This window comes from Theropithecus gelada, chromosome 16 (genome assembly GCF_003255815.1).
Source record: "Theropithecus gelada isolate Dixy chromosome 16, Tgel_1.0, whole genome shotgun sequence".
NCBI classification, from domain to species: Eukaryota; Metazoa; Chordata; class Mammalia; order Primates; family Cercopithecidae; genus Theropithecus; species Theropithecus gelada.
In genome coordinates this window covers 38,200,060-38,215,770 of record NC_037684.1, presented here as the reverse complement: position 1 = coordinate 38,215,770, position 15,711 = coordinate 38,200,060, and the positions used below count along the sequence as shown (strand labels likewise).

The following is a 15,711-nucleotide window of genomic DNA, read 5'->3' as shown; positions in this document are numbered from 1 at the left end:
AGGCATTTTGAAGAATCTAATCAGCTCTCGGTAATACTGCCAGGTGAGTATATTTTAGACCTCCAAAGATGAGAAGCAGACTAAGAAAATGCTGTCCAGCTAAGGTACTGTCATATAGGGAAGCCTATCTGAGCAACTTCCCCAGTAGCTCACCACATACTGCCGATCTCCCCTGGAAATATCCTTCAGTCTTTCATCACCACCAGACTCACATAAAAGTATCCCTCAGCTGTGCCCTCCTCTATTCATCCCCACTGCCGTATCATTAGCCAGGCACTACCATCCCTCCCCTTCCTGCGAGCAAGCACTAAACTGTAAAAAACTGCTGCTCTCTTTACATTTCAAATTAATCTCTATCTCTTTACTTAGAGGTAATTTTCTACCTCTTAACCCTATTGCTAAAAAGACTAAAAAGGTACAACACCATACAAATACCTACTGGTAGCCTTGAATTAGGTGAGTTCCACCTGTCAATACTCTCCCCTAGTTCTAATTCCCCCTTTATGCTTTTAATGTACGTATTTATGGCTGTCTCCCTGACTCAAGTACAGGTTTGAGAGCATCAACATGACACGCAGCTTGGAATCCTCCCAGAGTACTCAGGCGCATATAAAACACTCAATTTTTGAAACAAAGAAAGGTCCAGTGTGGCAGACTTTTCAATTTTCCCTCCCAGCTTTTAAATAGTTTAGCAACAATGATTAAAGGTAGGAAACTATCTCTAACCAAAGACTTTAAGATTAATTTCAAATGTTATAATCAAAGGTCTCACTAAGTGAGAATGAAGTGAGAATGAAGGAGGATGAGCCTACCCCAATTTTTTGTCTTAATTTGTATTCGAATTTATGTAAATTGTGGTTGCTGCTGAAAATTTATTTTGGGTAACTTTTCAATATAAGAACAGGTAATGTATTACTCCATTCATGACCAACAGCATTATTTACTTAATCTCAAATTATTAAAACAGTTAAGTTCTTTTACTTTTTGCAATGATAAACATTTGAAATATTTAGGCTGTCACAAATGTAAGTGCAAGCTAAAGACAGAAATGCACCAGTTCTTCCTGTTGATGCCTCAGTAACATCCAAATGTTTAGCATAAATGGCAGTTCAGAAACACAAAATTTTGGAGTAGGACATTTTATGCGATCATAGGACAATAAATAATTTAGCCAGAAATTTACCTTTCTAGTATAAATTAGTTTTAAAGTAATTTATAAGCAACATGCAAGTTGATAAAGAACATGATGACAGTCTAAGAGTTTCCAACCAGCTAGAACAGTAAGAATTTGAAATTTACAACTAAAGTTATCAGGTATACTGTATTAGTGAATCTGCTTCCTATGAAGAAAAATATACAAAAAGATAAAAGGCAAAAGGGACATATCATAAAAGGTAAACCAAACCAAATTTCCATTCTTCAACTTACTTTTCTCATGAGATGTTTCACTGATGCGTTCTGTAAGATACTCCAACAAACCATCAAATATTTCCAGGAGATTCTTAATAGATTCTTTATCTCCTTTCACTATATTTTCTCCTGGAGACAGAATATAGAGCCATTAAAAAATTTAACCATGAAATCTGAAAGCTTCATAATCTTGAAACTTGGATATAACATTGTGAAAATGCCACTTAAGAATACAGGCGATATAGCAACTTACAGTTCCTTGGAGATTAAATAAAAAAAAGAATACACACGAAACAATTATAATATAAATATTAAAAACACCAATTTCCTGCTGCCTGATTATGTTTGAAGAAAAAAAGGGGGAAAATTTAAATATGGTATCTAATAATTCACTGGCATATTCCTTCCTTTTTTGGAGAAGCAAAATAATTGGACTTAAGAAAACATCTCTAGTAAGATTTATACCAAAATATAATGCAGCAAAACAGGACTTTACCAGATTGGTGGAAAAAAATGGCAGGAGAGAACACTTTCAGACTGTGGTATCCTATTCTAAATGGTGGTTTGTTCAGAAGATTACAGCAGCAGAGTAACATCAAAACAACAACAACAACAAAAACAATAAACTTGTTGGGATACTTTCATCGGGAATTCCTGAGTTCTCCACCATAACCCCCCATATTTGTTAACTCCTCATTTTGTGTATATCATACCATTTTTCTGATTAAATTCCTTTCCCTGACTCCCTTCTGAAATATAAGCACTGCATATAAAACCTTTTAAAATCTCACCCCATCTTCAGCATCTCCAGCTACATCTCCTGCCATATCCACTTCACACTCAGATTATAACACAGTCCCTAGCACAGTACCTGCTCCATAACAGATTTTTAACATGAATGTTTAGGTTGAAATGTTGACTAGAAATGGGTTGGCAAAAAGCATGAAAACTTGACATATTTAACGTCACCTGAAATGGACTCCAAGTCAACCTCAGGTATAGATGGAACTTAACTCTTGTGATACTCTGTCCTTTGGGAGATCATGCCTGGCATTCTCATGAGTTCACACCAATATGGGAGAAGCAGTGTAGAAACTTGGTATTTGGGAGAATCTAGCCAATCGTAACCTCAGCCATGATGCACAACAAACCTTAACCAGAAATGTGACATTTTATACTACTACTAGTAACGACAATATTTGATAGTTTTTTCGTTTAAAACAATGAACCAGAAATCTTGGTTTTGGATGTGTTTTTCTGGCTTAAAAATACCCAAGTATATCCCAAGAGTATCCTCAAAACTTTTCAGTTTCTAGGATGGGGAGTATACTGACAACCTAGCAACTAAGACTGCCAGCCAGAATGCAGTGCTTCATGCTGCAGGAGAAACTGTTTTACAATTTTTCATGGGGTGGGTGTAATCTGTCAAAGACAGCTCTGCATTAAAAAGTTTTACAAACATGTATGTTAACAACCCTGCTATAGTATGTTTAACAAGCACAAATACCAGAACTTGTCCTACTTGGGTGATAAAGCAATTACAAATAGCAAAAAAAGAAGGAAACTATGGGACTATCTCTCAAATTATCTCCAAACTGATTTACCCATTGACTCACCTAGAAGTGCATTAAAAAACTTAAGACAGAGAAGTATTTTATTCTCTTTGCAAAAAATTTGTTCTTGTCAGTACCAAATTAAGAGATGTAAATCGGGACTTATCCTGATTAACATTTATCTCCTTTTACAACTATCAAAGAATAAATCAACAGTATAAATCCTCTTTTTGTGATTATAGTTTCACATCGTCAATATTCCCTCTATTCATAAGCTTGAAATAACTTACTGGAATAATCTTTCATTTCTAAACATAAATGAAATACACATAATATAGTGATCTGTAAATATATTTTGTATGCTTGGTTTTAGAATACAGCATAATATACTTTATTTTGGAGATTTAATTACAGTAAAAAATTTTTGAATAGATAATATGGTTCAAAATTCAGAAAGTGCAAAAAGTATACAGTGAGAGTTCTTGTCCCTTTCTCCTGCAACCCTACGGTTCCCTTTGTTGGAGGCAATCAGTATTACGAGTTTCTTGTATATGCTTCTAGACAGTCCTTCTGATTGCAAACAACTGCAAATATCTTCTCCACACCTTTGTTTTTACAAACACTAGCATACTACTCTGCACATTACCATTATAATTGTACTACATTTTTCTCACATCACAGATGCTACAGATTGTTCCCCTAACCTGGAACATTGTGCACAGAGTATATTCAATCATCTTTTATAGCCACAGGGCAGTCCACTGTATGCAACTATCATGATTTATTTAACCAGTCCCTACTAACGGACATTTAGGTGTTTCTAATTTTTAGCTATCACAAACAAGAAGCATTAGTATGCTTTAAAATAAAACAACACGGCCAGGCACAGTGGTTCAGGCCTGTAATCCCAGCAATTTCACAAGTGGAGCCAGGTGGATTGCCTGAGCCTAGGAATTCCAAATCAGCCTGGGCAAATGACAAAACTCTGTCTTTACAAAAAATAGAAAAAATTAGCCAGGCATGGTGGTGCACAGCTGTAGTCCCAGCTACCTGGGAGGCTGAAGTGAGAGGATCACCTGAGCTTAGGAGGTTGAGGCTACAGTGAGCTGTGACTGCACCACTGCACTCCAGCCTGGGCAACAGAGTGAGACTCTGAATCAAAAAAAATAAAAATAAACAAAACAACATAACATAAAAACCAAAAACATACCTCAAATTACCAGCTAGGATACTCACGTTTCAGACCCAGATCAATCGCAAAATCGATGTTCAGCTCTCCTGGAAAAGTTCTCATGCATGGGCCTGACCTCTAATCAGTTGACTGCCTTAGCTCAATCTTACAATTTGGTCTACTCCATAAGCTCAATCATTTGGTTAAGTAAACAATGTCTACGGTTCTAACAATTATTTTACTAAAATGCATAATTATGTGATAGTTAAATATATACCAACCTGTTATGTGAGACAAGCTGACCTGTAAGTAATCCAAGGCCAGCGAATCAATTACTGCTTGTACATTGTGTGCATCATCCTCTTGACTCCTAGGAATAGCTATGAGGTCTGTGGGGGAAAAAAAAAATCACATAATTTTGTATCCATGAGAGGCCAAGTTTTCATCTCATTGTCTCTCACTAGGCTACTGAATATGCTCAACTGCTATGAAAGCTCTGCCCAAACAGAACATGCTGTAAAGTACAGATTAAAATTAATAAACCCTGAACTCTACACAGCAGAATCTTTATTGGTTATTTATTGATTGAACCGATTTATCAATTTTGGATATTGACTGAATATTTATTACACCATTTATATATACATATATATATGAACATGCTTTACAAGAAGCACCATGTTAAGGAAGATAAAGTGGTCCCTACGTTCAAAGAGAGCTAATAGTCTAGTAAGGGAGCCAAGACATGATACTTTAACCCATAACTATGGGCTGCTTTCTATGAGAGGAAAAAAAAAACAACACAGCAGGCATTGGAAGATTATTTTATATATATGTATGTTTGTTTATTTATTTATTGAGACAGGGTCTCGCTCTGTTGCCCAGGCTGGAATGCAGTGGCGTGATCTTGGCCCACTACAACCTCCACCTCCCCGGCTCAAGCAATTCTCTTGCCTCAGCCTCCCAAGTAGCTGGGATTATAGGCGTGCACCACTATGCCTGGCTAATCTTTGTATTTTTAGCAGAGGCGGGGTTTTGCCATGTTGGCCAGGCTGGTCTTGAACTCCTAGCCTCAGGTGATCCACCTGCCTCAAATGATCAGCCTCCCAAAGTGCTGGGATTACAGGCGTGAGCCACCACGCCCGGCCCTTATATGTCCTTCTGAGTAGCCAACTGGAATTATTGGTATTAAGATTTAAAATGTCAGTACAGGCTGGGCATGGTGGCTCATGCCTGTAATCCTATCACTTTGGGAGGCAGACAGGGGAGAATCACTTAAGCTGAGTTGGTACCACCCTGTTCTTGAACATAGTGAGATGGGGAGCAAGATGAAAGGACATATGCGCTTATTAACTGTCTTGGTAAATTAGGTTCATCAAGTACAAATATCAATTCTTACCCCTAACACTGGTTAAGTAACAGGATCCAATAAATTCCCAAGTTCCACTCAATTTTACAACCTTTGAAGGTACATTTTCAGAAAGGATGCAACTTTCACAAGGCATTAGCCATGATTGGATTAACCAGTGATTATCAGGAGCCCTCAAACTGATCTGCTCAAGGCCATTATTGAGTGGATTCCACAGGGTATTCCTTAAGGAATATAATATTATAATTAGACAATACGCAACATTAAATACCATTTAATATACGAGATTTAAATATTGTATATTAATATATAAATTAATATGCAATATTAAAAAATATATAGGCAAAGAGAAAATGAAATGTTATAAATACCAAAGCATCTAACTAAAGGACCAAAAACTTCTGACCTAAGATATAGGCAAAATTACTCCTGCTTTTAGTGGTCTTACCTGGTACCTTTTCTCCCAAAATAGACTGATAAAGGGCAATAAAAACATTAGCATCACAGTCTTGAAGTTCATGTATTCTCAGATGTATATGACACTTAAAAAGAAGGCTATTGGCAATGGTTACCCACTCTGTTGGGAAAAAGGGGGAAAGATCAGTCTTAAATACCACCGGAAAAAAATCACACACCCATTCAAAAAATCCAACAACCTCCCCACCCAGAAAAAAAAAAAGACACTGAACTTTGTAGAAGATAGGGAATTTGATTGTTATAGAATTTCAAAGACCCGTTAGGCATGATTTTTAAAAAGATGTATTTAATTTCTTGGGATGATTTCCAGAGTGCTGTAATTTCTATACAGTCAAAACTATACTGCAAATTCAACTGTTACTGTTGCAGCTTAAAATCTTAAGTTACTTATATAAGCCTTACGTGGGTGTTTTTAGTTAAAACATATTTACAAGTAAACAGGAATATTATGTCATAAGCAACAGTTTAATAATAATCTGAAGTTACTAGACAGTCATTAATAAAATATGTTGCTTCAAACTCCCAACAGTAATGGTCATGTGTTTACCCAATTATCTTGTGCAAGTCAGGATTTCTCTGGTGCCCAAATAAGTGGTGATTAAACTTAGGCTGTTAAGAACTGGCATAATGACAACATCAACACTAATGCATTTGTTAGTTTTTCTTTTTTGTTATATTGATCTACATGAAACAAAGTATTGGACGTACATGAAGCTCAGAATTATCAATACTGTTGACGTTTCCTGCATACCACATTCTCCTCTCCCCTAGATATTGCTGGGATTTGCGAAGTTTAACAGTTTCTCTACCAAAAGCAACTTAGTTTAAAATACTTGTTCCTTGAAATGCCTGACGATTGGTAGGAAAGCACTTGCAATCGATATTAGAAACAAACATCTCCACTATGTTCTGGACACATGACGTTCTGGAAACGAATGAGAGTGTATCTTCCAGGCACATAATCCCCCTCTCCAAGCCCATTTCTCACAACTGGCCAAACCATGACAACTGGTTTGTACGCAGTCCTTGTGAAAAGGATGAAAGCGTCCTAGACAACCAAATTAATTCGCTCTTCAAAAGTGGTGCTAGACAAAGCCCATGACTCTAGAGGGCACTGAAGAGAAAAAAGCACCACTATTCTTCTGTGGCAGGGGCATGAATAAACCTTAAGAGTGCCGTTCCTTTAAAGACCACTACAAAAGGAGGTACGACCTCAGGGCCCATAGTGCAAGGGAGGAGGGCGCATGGACAGCGGCTAGACGCCCCACAGAAAGACAAGTCCGAGGACGACCCTTCTGACTGCTCTTTTTGCAGCCAGGACCCGAGCGTCCTACCGGCCTCGCCCCAGTGCCTCTCTCTCACCTCATACTGCTGTTCCACGGCCTCAAAGCGAAGAGGGGATGAAGCTGAGAGACCCTATCCAGAGAACCCGCCACCGCGACGCAGCGTCTGACAGTAACGAGCCCCGCCGACATCCCAGACCCAGTCCGGACTAGCCCGAGGCCTCCCTGAAGGTGGACAGTTTCAGTAAACACACACCGCGACCCCAGGGAAACACTCACCAGCCTCCGAGCCGGCCATGCCTCGGAAGCAGGTCGCCGCCGGACTCCGACGCGGCCAGACCGGCGACGGTGTCCTGCAAGGACCGAACGCAGACCAGACGCTGGGGGGCGGGCGCACGAACTAAAGCGCGGGGAAGGAGGCGTGAAAGAGGGAGGGACGTTAAAAGAACTTCTTGCCGCTGATTGGTCATCAGAGGAGCACTTCCTTTCACAGCACGTGCCACGGAAGCGGTTTGGGAAGTTTAGAGACCATTCTCCGCCGGCCAAAACCCGTCACAGGATTGTCAGACCCGTGGGTCGGACGGTCCAAGTCAGCCGGCAGCTGGGGGCGGGTCCCGGGTGTTGGCAGAGCACTTCCGGTGAGCTATTTCGTTATGTATCCCTCCGCCGACGTCAACGGGGAAGTAGTGCGGCCCCCTGTCCCGGTGGGCGGTGGGGGGGGTAAAGTCACGTGACAACGCCAGGCCCCTGCCTTCCCTCTCATTTGGTTACGGGCGTGAGGGCTCTTTGGAGACGTAAACACCTCCGAGTGGGGAGGGTGGGCGGGCTTGGGCTGGCTGTTTTATCGTCTGGCTGGGCTTGGGAAAGGGCAGGGTGGCTTTCTTGAGGTGTGGAAAGACGAGAAGAAGGTGAGGTCAAGAGAGTGGAGAATGAGGCATTTCAATGGTGGGTGGGCCCTGACCTGAGAGAGCGGCACGGGGTGGGGTGGAAGCGCGGCGATCGCGGAACGCCGTCGGGCGTTGCGGCCTCTGCGCGAGGGGCGGGGCGATTAGGTCATAGAGCGGCTCCCAGCGTGCCTTGCGGCGTAGGAGGAGGTCCAGACTATAAAAGCGGCTGCCGGAAAGCGGCCGGCACCTCATTCATTTCCACCGGTCTCTAGTTGTGCAGCTTTGACTGGTGTCATCGCCGTCACTCCTCCGCTGCCGCCCCCGCAAGGCTTCGCCGTCGCCGAAGCCATTTCCAGCGACTGACTCGTCGCACCCTTTTCAATCTACTTCGTTCCCCGCCAACCGCAACCATTGACGCTATGTCGGGTTATTCGAGTGACCGAGACCGCGGCCGGGATCGAGGGTGAGTGTGGGAGCCGAGTTGTCAGGGCTGGCGGGTGGGGGATGGGAGGGTGGGTCAGGGTGGCGGCGGGCGGGGGCTTTGCGGCTTGGACTCGGCCTTTCCGGGCTATCTTGGGGCCTCTTTTTCCGAAGGCTTGCGCCATTTTGATATTCACGTAACAGTGAGTGGGAGAGATTTGACGGGATAGTGTTTTCATTCTCGCTTTTTGTGTGGGGGTCGGGGAGCCGTCGGGGCGGCTGCCATTTGGTAGCTGTTGAGGGAATTCAGAGGGAGCGCATTGTTCGTATGAAAGCGCGACGCTTCGAGGCAGACGAAGGAACAGCTGTTAGGTGCGGCCTTTCGGGAGGTGTTTTTGGGGTGGTCGGGCATTCTGTGGGAGCGAAGGGACCACCTTCAAAGCCACTGGTGCTGTGGGGGTAGGAGGGCGGCCGGCATCAGCCATGTGGCTGAGTCGCGGGTATAAAATGCCGGCCTCGGACATGGCGGCGGCGCCTTTGTTACTCCGCCCGGCGGAGGAGCTCAAAATGGCAGCGTCGAGAAAATGTGGCGCAGAGAGAAATGCGAGACAAAGGGGGAAGCGCCGCCCCAGCGGGAACGCCGCCCGGCCGGCTCCGCCCGGGCCGGGACTCCTCCCCCGGTAGTCGCCGGCTCCTCCTTTTCTTTTTTCCTGCGTTATATAATTTTGATTCGTTGATTTGGAGCTCTACCGCGGCGTCCCCCCAGCTCGGTTTGCTAGCAGAAGTGTTTCTAAACCCTTGTTTCGTTTTCGTTGTCTGTGCTGTCTAGATTGTTGACATCAAAGCTCTTTGGCTTGAAAACGGCCATATGAGTAACATTGTTGTGATGCTCTTCGGTTCATGTAGGCTTGTTATCACTGATAATGAATTGCTAGACTGGTGAGAAAGATAATAGTAACCACAAGAAGTGGTGCGTAATCCTAAATTCTGGCATCTGGGTGACAAGTTTTCGATATAGTAAATCCCAGGCTGTTTACGTGGCCTAAGTTGTGTGTACTTGGGACTACGGGAAACGTTAACTGTGGCTGTTGAGAGAGATTATCACTAAGGACAGTGCTAGGTTTACCTCTCGAAGTCGGCTTTCAGTGATCTTTAGCTTGTGCCAAGGGATGGTAAACAAATCTGTCCAGAAACCTAGGTGTAGCCATTTGAAAATGTAAATAACTTTTTTTCTTCATTCCAGGTTTGGTGCACCTCGATTTGGAGGAAGTAGGGCGGGGCCCTTATCTGGAAAGAAGTTTGGAAACCCTGGGGAGAAACTAGTTAAAAAGAAGTGGAATCTTGATGAGCTGCCCAAGTTTGAGAAGAATTTCTATCAAGAGCACCCTGATTTGGCTAGGCGGACAGCAGTGAGTAAATTCATGTGGCTTCATCAGGCTGTAACTCAATGGATTCTAGTAAATGAAATTCTGACAGGTGTTTTGCAAATAACTCAATTTTGGTAGAGTTACGTTTTCTGACTTCATAATTGGGAAAGGTGTGACTCACTTTTGCAAATAGGTGGCTTTGGGAATTTTTTTTTTTAGGTTGAGTATAGCAGAATAAACAGTTTTTTTGTCATATAGGGTTTTCATACGCGGTTCCAGATTAAAATGAAGCTACTTTAAAGTAGTTACTAAATTATGAAGTTAGGGGCTTGCCAATTACGTATTTAGTTAGGGGTGGTTGTCATGAGGTTTAAGACTGTTATAATTTGTTTTGCAGCAAGAGGTGGAAACATACAGAAGAAGCAAGGAAATTACAGTTAGAGGTCACAACTGCCCGAAGCCAGTTCTAAATTTTTATGAAGCTAATTTCCCTGGTGAGTGCTACTTTTCAGTTCTACCCTACCCCTGTGTTTTTGTTTCCACCTACCTTCTCCTTTCCTTGGCATCACTAATTTTTGTTAAATATCTGTCACTAATTATAGCGAATGTCATGGATGTCATTGCAAGACAGAATTTCACTGAACCCACTGCTATTCAAGCTCAGGGATGGCCAGTTGCTCTAAGTGGATTGGATATGGTTGGAGTGGCACAGACTGGATCTGGGAAAACATTGTCTGTAAGTTTGAGAGAACTCTTGATGTAATATATGCAAGAAAACGGAATGGTAATTTAAAAACAAGCGTTGTTTTAATGTGATTTCTGTTTGTCCCCGTCTTCACCCCAAATAGTATTTGCTTCCTGCCATTGTCCACATCAATCATCAGCCATTCCTAGAGAGAGGCGATGGGCCCATTGTAAGTATATATTTTTAACTTTTTATTAGAAGTGTAATATATAGATTTTTAGACTACATAGCAAAAGATGTAATCATTTGTGGTGGTTTTATACAGAGGTTAGCTCACTCTATTCAGCTGGAGTTGCTTTGGGTATTGGACAACACATGAAGAAAGGATCTGCGATCATAACTAATAAGTTAACAGTTTAAAACTAGTATCCAGGTTTGTGCTGAAAGCTGTTTCTCTTTCCTTAGTGTTTGGTGCTGGCACCAACTCGGGAACTGGCCCAACAGGTGCAGCAAGTAGCTGCTGAATATTGTAGAGCATGTCGCTTGAAGTCTACTTGTATCTATGGTGGTGCTCCCAAGGGACCACAAATACGTGATTTGGAGAGAGGTCTGTAATGAAGAGAGTTTTATTTGTCATTGGTACTAAATATTTTAGGTATTATAGTTACACTTACGTATTTAATTAAAGGTGTGGAAATCTGTATTGCAACTCCTGGAAGACTGATTGACTTTTTAGAGTGTGGGAAAACCAATCTGAGAAGAACAACCTATCTTGTCCTTGATGAAGCAGACAGAATGCTTGATATGGGTTTTGAACCCCAAATAAGGAAGATTGTGGATCAAATAAGAGTAAGTGTCCTTTGAAATATGTGATCAAATTCAATTCTATTTTCACTTTTAGTCTGACACTAATTTTTCCCCCCAAAATCCATTAGCCTGATAGGCAAACTCTAATGTGGAGTGCGACTTGGCCAAAAGAAGTAAGACAGCTTGCTGAAGATTTCTTGAAAGACTATATCCATATAAACATTGGTGCACTTGAACTGAGTGCAAACCACAACATTCTTCAGATTGTGGATGTGTGTCATGACGTAGAAAAGGATGAAAAGTAAGTTTTATTAACTCTGTTATATTCGCTTCCTAACCTTGCTAAAATTGAGGGATCATTGTTATTTCAGTTGGTGTGATTTCGTTTAGTTAGCCTATTAATCCTTCTGAAAATATCTTGAATTCTTCAAATAATGATTATCACCGTTTATAGTTTTCCTATAGAAGGAATTCATGTGTCCCCTGGTTGACTTAAGGACCAAGGGTCGAACTACTACATAAGTGGGTTGGCAGGTGTTTCCTCTTTGACTTCCAGCCATGTAAATTGAACTTAATGTTTTGCTGACCATAAATGTGGGGCCCTACCAATGGTCTTTTAAAACTCAGGATTTTTCCTTTCTTTCTCCCATTATTAGACTTATTCGTTTAATGGAAGAGATCATGAGTGAGAAGGAGAATAAAACCATTGTTTTTGTGGAAACCAAAAGAAGATGTGATGAGCTTACCAGAAAAATGAGGAGAGATGGGTATGTGTGGGCTCCTCCATTGAAGCAGATTTTTTTGTAACTGAGCTTAGGAAAGGGCAAACTTGGATCAGGAGCAGTGGATATCTGATAATATAAGTGAATTTAATTCTTTTTAATTTCTGGTGAGATTAAAGAGATCTGTGACAAGACGTGGTTAAGCACTGGAGTCTGAGGTTTTCAATGTGAGTTTTATGATACAACTTGTCTTTTAGGTGGCCTGCCATGGGTATCCATGGTGACAAGAGTCAACAAGAGCGTGACTGGGTTCTAAATGGTAAATATTTCAAATGAAGTTTTTTCCCCCCCTTACTTAGCTAGAATTCTGCTCAGATAATTGATCATGTATATGCCTTCCTTTGTAGAATTCAAACATGGAAAAGCTCCTATTCTGATTGCTACAGATGTGGCCTCCAGAGGGCTAGGTTAGTACAAACTCGCATTCATGGCTTGGTTTCCCAGAAGATCTCCATTTAACTTTTTTAAAGAAAGTTTATTGCTTTCTTTAACCTCTGCATTTTTTCTAAGTTTTTTTCACATAAAGGTGCTGTCTTTGTGGCAAGGCCTAGGCATGACAATCGGAGGACTCGAGGGGGATGGAGGACTAGTGATCGGCTGGCTGCTTCCAGTCGATTAGAGAGGTGAAAAAGCTGAACGTGTGCCAGTAATCTTCAAAAGGCAGAACATACCACCTCTGCCCCGTAAACTGTTCTCTCCGAGGGAAAAAATGGAAGTTATCCTCACAGTTCACTGCCGTGGTATTTCTTCTGTCCCATGCTTTGCATGACTGCCATGGTACAGCCTTGTTTTAAACTGTTCACTGTGATCTGTGGGTCTTTGAGTTTCAGTGAGTTTGCTGAAATGTCGAAGAAATATTTCCAAACTTCAATGTTCAATGAAATTTTTGTTCAAGTTTGAAATGGAGAGAGCAGCTTTAAAAGGTACTAAGCCTTTTACAAATTGGTGAGTACTGGCACATGAGATCTAGAGCAGGAGCAACTTCTCACACATAGTCAGTGGGAAAAGAAAGTGCTTTGAAAGTTCCTCCCTCACCTACACAGTAGTCGTCATGTCGAGACCTGCCAGAGAGAGACACATTCTCAAGTGAATCCTGGCTTCTTGGAAGCGCTTGCCTAGACGAGACACAGTGCATAAAAACAACTTTTGGGGGACAGGTATGTTTTCTTGCAGCTGCGGTTGTAAGGTCTTGGCAAGACAAGCAGTGTGGCCAGAAGTTTGAACTTCTGATGAATGTGTAATGCAAAGGACCTTGTACATTTTTTTGTTTCAAGGTCCTCAAAATGAGCACATGAAGAGGTTGCTGTGAAACTTTAAGTGGCCCTACTGCGCAGAAGCATTCAGATGTCACTTGATGATCTGTAAGGGAACTTGCTGATTTGGGAATGTGCTAGGGAATACACATTCCTTTTGACAGGGTCTGTCACTGGGTGGGTGATAACTTATACAGATGACATGTGCTTTTTTTTCTTTTTTCAACCTCAATGGTATTCCTACAGGGAATGGATAACCATTTTAACTGTATTTTTTGCAGCCCGTACCTTCTTGGGAATACAATTGTCTAACTTTTTATTTTTGGTCTGGCTGTTGTGGTGTGCAAAACTCCGTACATTGCTATTTTGCCACACTGCAACACCTTACAGATGTGGAAGATGTGAAATTTGTCATCAATTATGACTACCCTAACTCCTCAGAGGATTATATTCATCGAATTGGAAGAACTGCTCGCAGTACCAAAACAGGCACAGCATACACTTTCTTTACACCTAATAACATAAAGCAAGTGAGCGACCTTATCTCTGTGCTTCGTGAAGCTAATCAAGCAATTAATCCCAAGTTGCTTCAGTTGGTCGAAGACAGAGGTTCAGGTAAGGATGACTGATAGGAAATGTTGGTAGTTGTGAGTCACATCGTTGTCTACAAATCCATTTAAATGGTATTGGAGGGTGAGTAAAACCTTGAACGGAAAACTTACGTTGAAAAACTGTAAAACCATTTCACGCCTGCAGTGAATAGATCTGATTCTTTCTGTCCACAATGATTTGTGTCATAGACATAATTGATCAATTTGCAATTTTTTTTTTTTTAACAGGTCGTTCCAGGGGTAGAGGAGGCATGAAGGATGACCGTCGGGACAGATACTCTGCGGGCAAAAGGGGTGGATTTAATACCTTTAGAGACAGGGAAAATTATGACAGAGGTTACTCTAGCCTGCTAAAAAGAGATTTTGGGGCAAAAACTCAGAATGGTGTTTACAGTGCTGCAAATTACACTAATGGGAGCTTTGGAAGTAATTTTGTGTCTGCTGGTATACAGACCAGTTTTAGGACTGGTAATCCAACAGGGACTTACCAGAATGGTTATGATAGCACTCAGCAATACGGAAGTAATGTTCCAAATATGCACAATGGTATGAACCAACAGGCATATGCGTATCCTGCTACTGCAGCCGCACCTATGATTGGTTATCCAATGCCAACAGGATATTCTCAATAAGACTTTAGAAGTATATGTAAATGTCTGTTTTTCATAATTGCTCTTTATATTGTGTGTTATCTGACAAGATAGTTATTTAAGAAACATGGGAATTGCAGAAATGACTGCAGTGCAGCAGTAATTATGGTGCACTTTTTCGCTATTTAAGTTGGATATTTCTCTACATTCCTGAAACAATTTTTAGGTTTTTTTTGTACTAGAAAATGCAGGCAGTGTTTTCACAAAAGTAAATGTACAGTGATTTGAAATACAATAAATGAAGGCAATGCATGGCCTTCCAATAAAAAATATTTGAAGACTGAATTAAGTGGAAATTGTACTTTATTTTATATATATAATGTCATGTAAAACTTTGCTTAGATGGTCTGGGGTTTTTTTGTTTTGTTTTGTTTTTAATCATGAAAACAAATGACTGCTCCTTTTTATTTAATTTGGGAGGCAGGGGGAATCAGAAGGCCCTTTACAATGAACTATTATATTGCAGGAGTCAATGAACTGATTTAGGTGAATTTTTAGTTATAGGCTACATTGCATAATAAAAGCTTTGTCAGCTCCCAACATCAGGGGAGTCATTTAATAGCCTTTTCCTTATTTGCTAGTATGGTTAAATGAGAGAATAGTAAAATAGATACAAAGTCATCTATGTAATGTGAGAATGTGGGTGACTTTGGCAAAATTTATAATTTAAAAAGCTCCAAATAACTGGTTTTTTCAAGAGATTTATTCTCATGCTCTTGGCTATACTGTGAATTACTGAAATGTTGAACAAACCTGTGAAAGACATACATTCGCTCTTTAAGATGGCCAGGAGCTAAACTTGAGTCTCCTTAACTGATTGAATTTGCACAACGTTCTCAGTACAGGTTACTTGTAGTTTCTAGTCTTCGCAGGCTCCCTGGGGCTCTTAGCTGTAGTCACGCTGGGAGTCATGAATGTCTTTCCAATAATTCAGGGAATTCTAGAGATCTTCAAACTGTAAGGTCTATTCATACTCAACACAAGGA

General features: G+C 41.1%; 2 protein-coding genes across 7 annotated transcripts in view; one reads left to right on the top strand and one right to left on the bottom strand.

Moving 5' to 3' along the window:
- Window positions 1-8,066, bottom strand: part of CEP95 (centrosomal protein 95) — a 30,214-nt gene extending 22,148 nt beyond the window's left edge. The window contains exons 1-4 of the mRNA XM_025362667.1: window positions 7,543-8,066; window positions 5,952-6,080; window positions 4,416-4,523; window positions 1,429-1,539 (exon numbers count right to left, since the gene is read on the bottom strand). Of these exons, the coding sequence (XP_025218452.1) occupies window positions 1,429-1,539; window positions 4,416-4,523; window positions 5,952-6,080; window positions 7,543-7,561 (367 nt within the window). The 5' untranslated portion in view covers window positions 7,562-8,066. The remainder of the gene's footprint in view (window positions 1-1,428; window positions 1,540-4,415; window positions 4,524-5,951; window positions 6,081-7,542) is intronic.
- DDX5 (DEAD-box helicase 5) lies at window positions 7,621-15,010 on the top strand. 6 transcript variants are annotated; one of them, XM_025362669.1, is made up of 14 exons: window positions 7,621-7,901; window positions 8,423-8,613; window positions 9,814-9,979; window positions 10,335-10,431; window positions 10,540-10,673; window positions 10,786-10,851; window positions 11,088-11,229; window positions 11,311-11,471; window positions 11,558-11,730; window positions 12,086-12,196; window positions 12,409-12,470; window positions 12,559-12,618; window positions 13,855-14,079; window positions 14,304-15,010. In XM_025362669.1, exons 2-14 carry the CDS (start codon window positions 8,570-8,572, stop codon window positions 14,705-14,707), a joined length of 1,845 nt encoding a protein of 614 aa, XP_025218454.1. In that variant the 5' UTR covers window positions 7,621-7,901; window positions 8,423-8,569; the 3' UTR covers window positions 14,708-15,010. The 6 variants fall into 6 exon arrangements, with proteins under 6 accessions (XP_025218454.1, XP_025218455.1, XP_025218453.1 ...); XM_025362670.1 differs by lacking the exon at window positions 7,621-7,901 and adding an exon at window positions 7,925-8,171; XM_025362668.1 differs by lacking the exon at window positions 7,621-7,901 and having other exon boundaries at window positions 8,164-8,613.
- The last annotated feature ends 701 nt before the right edge of the window (window positions 15,011-15,711 follow it).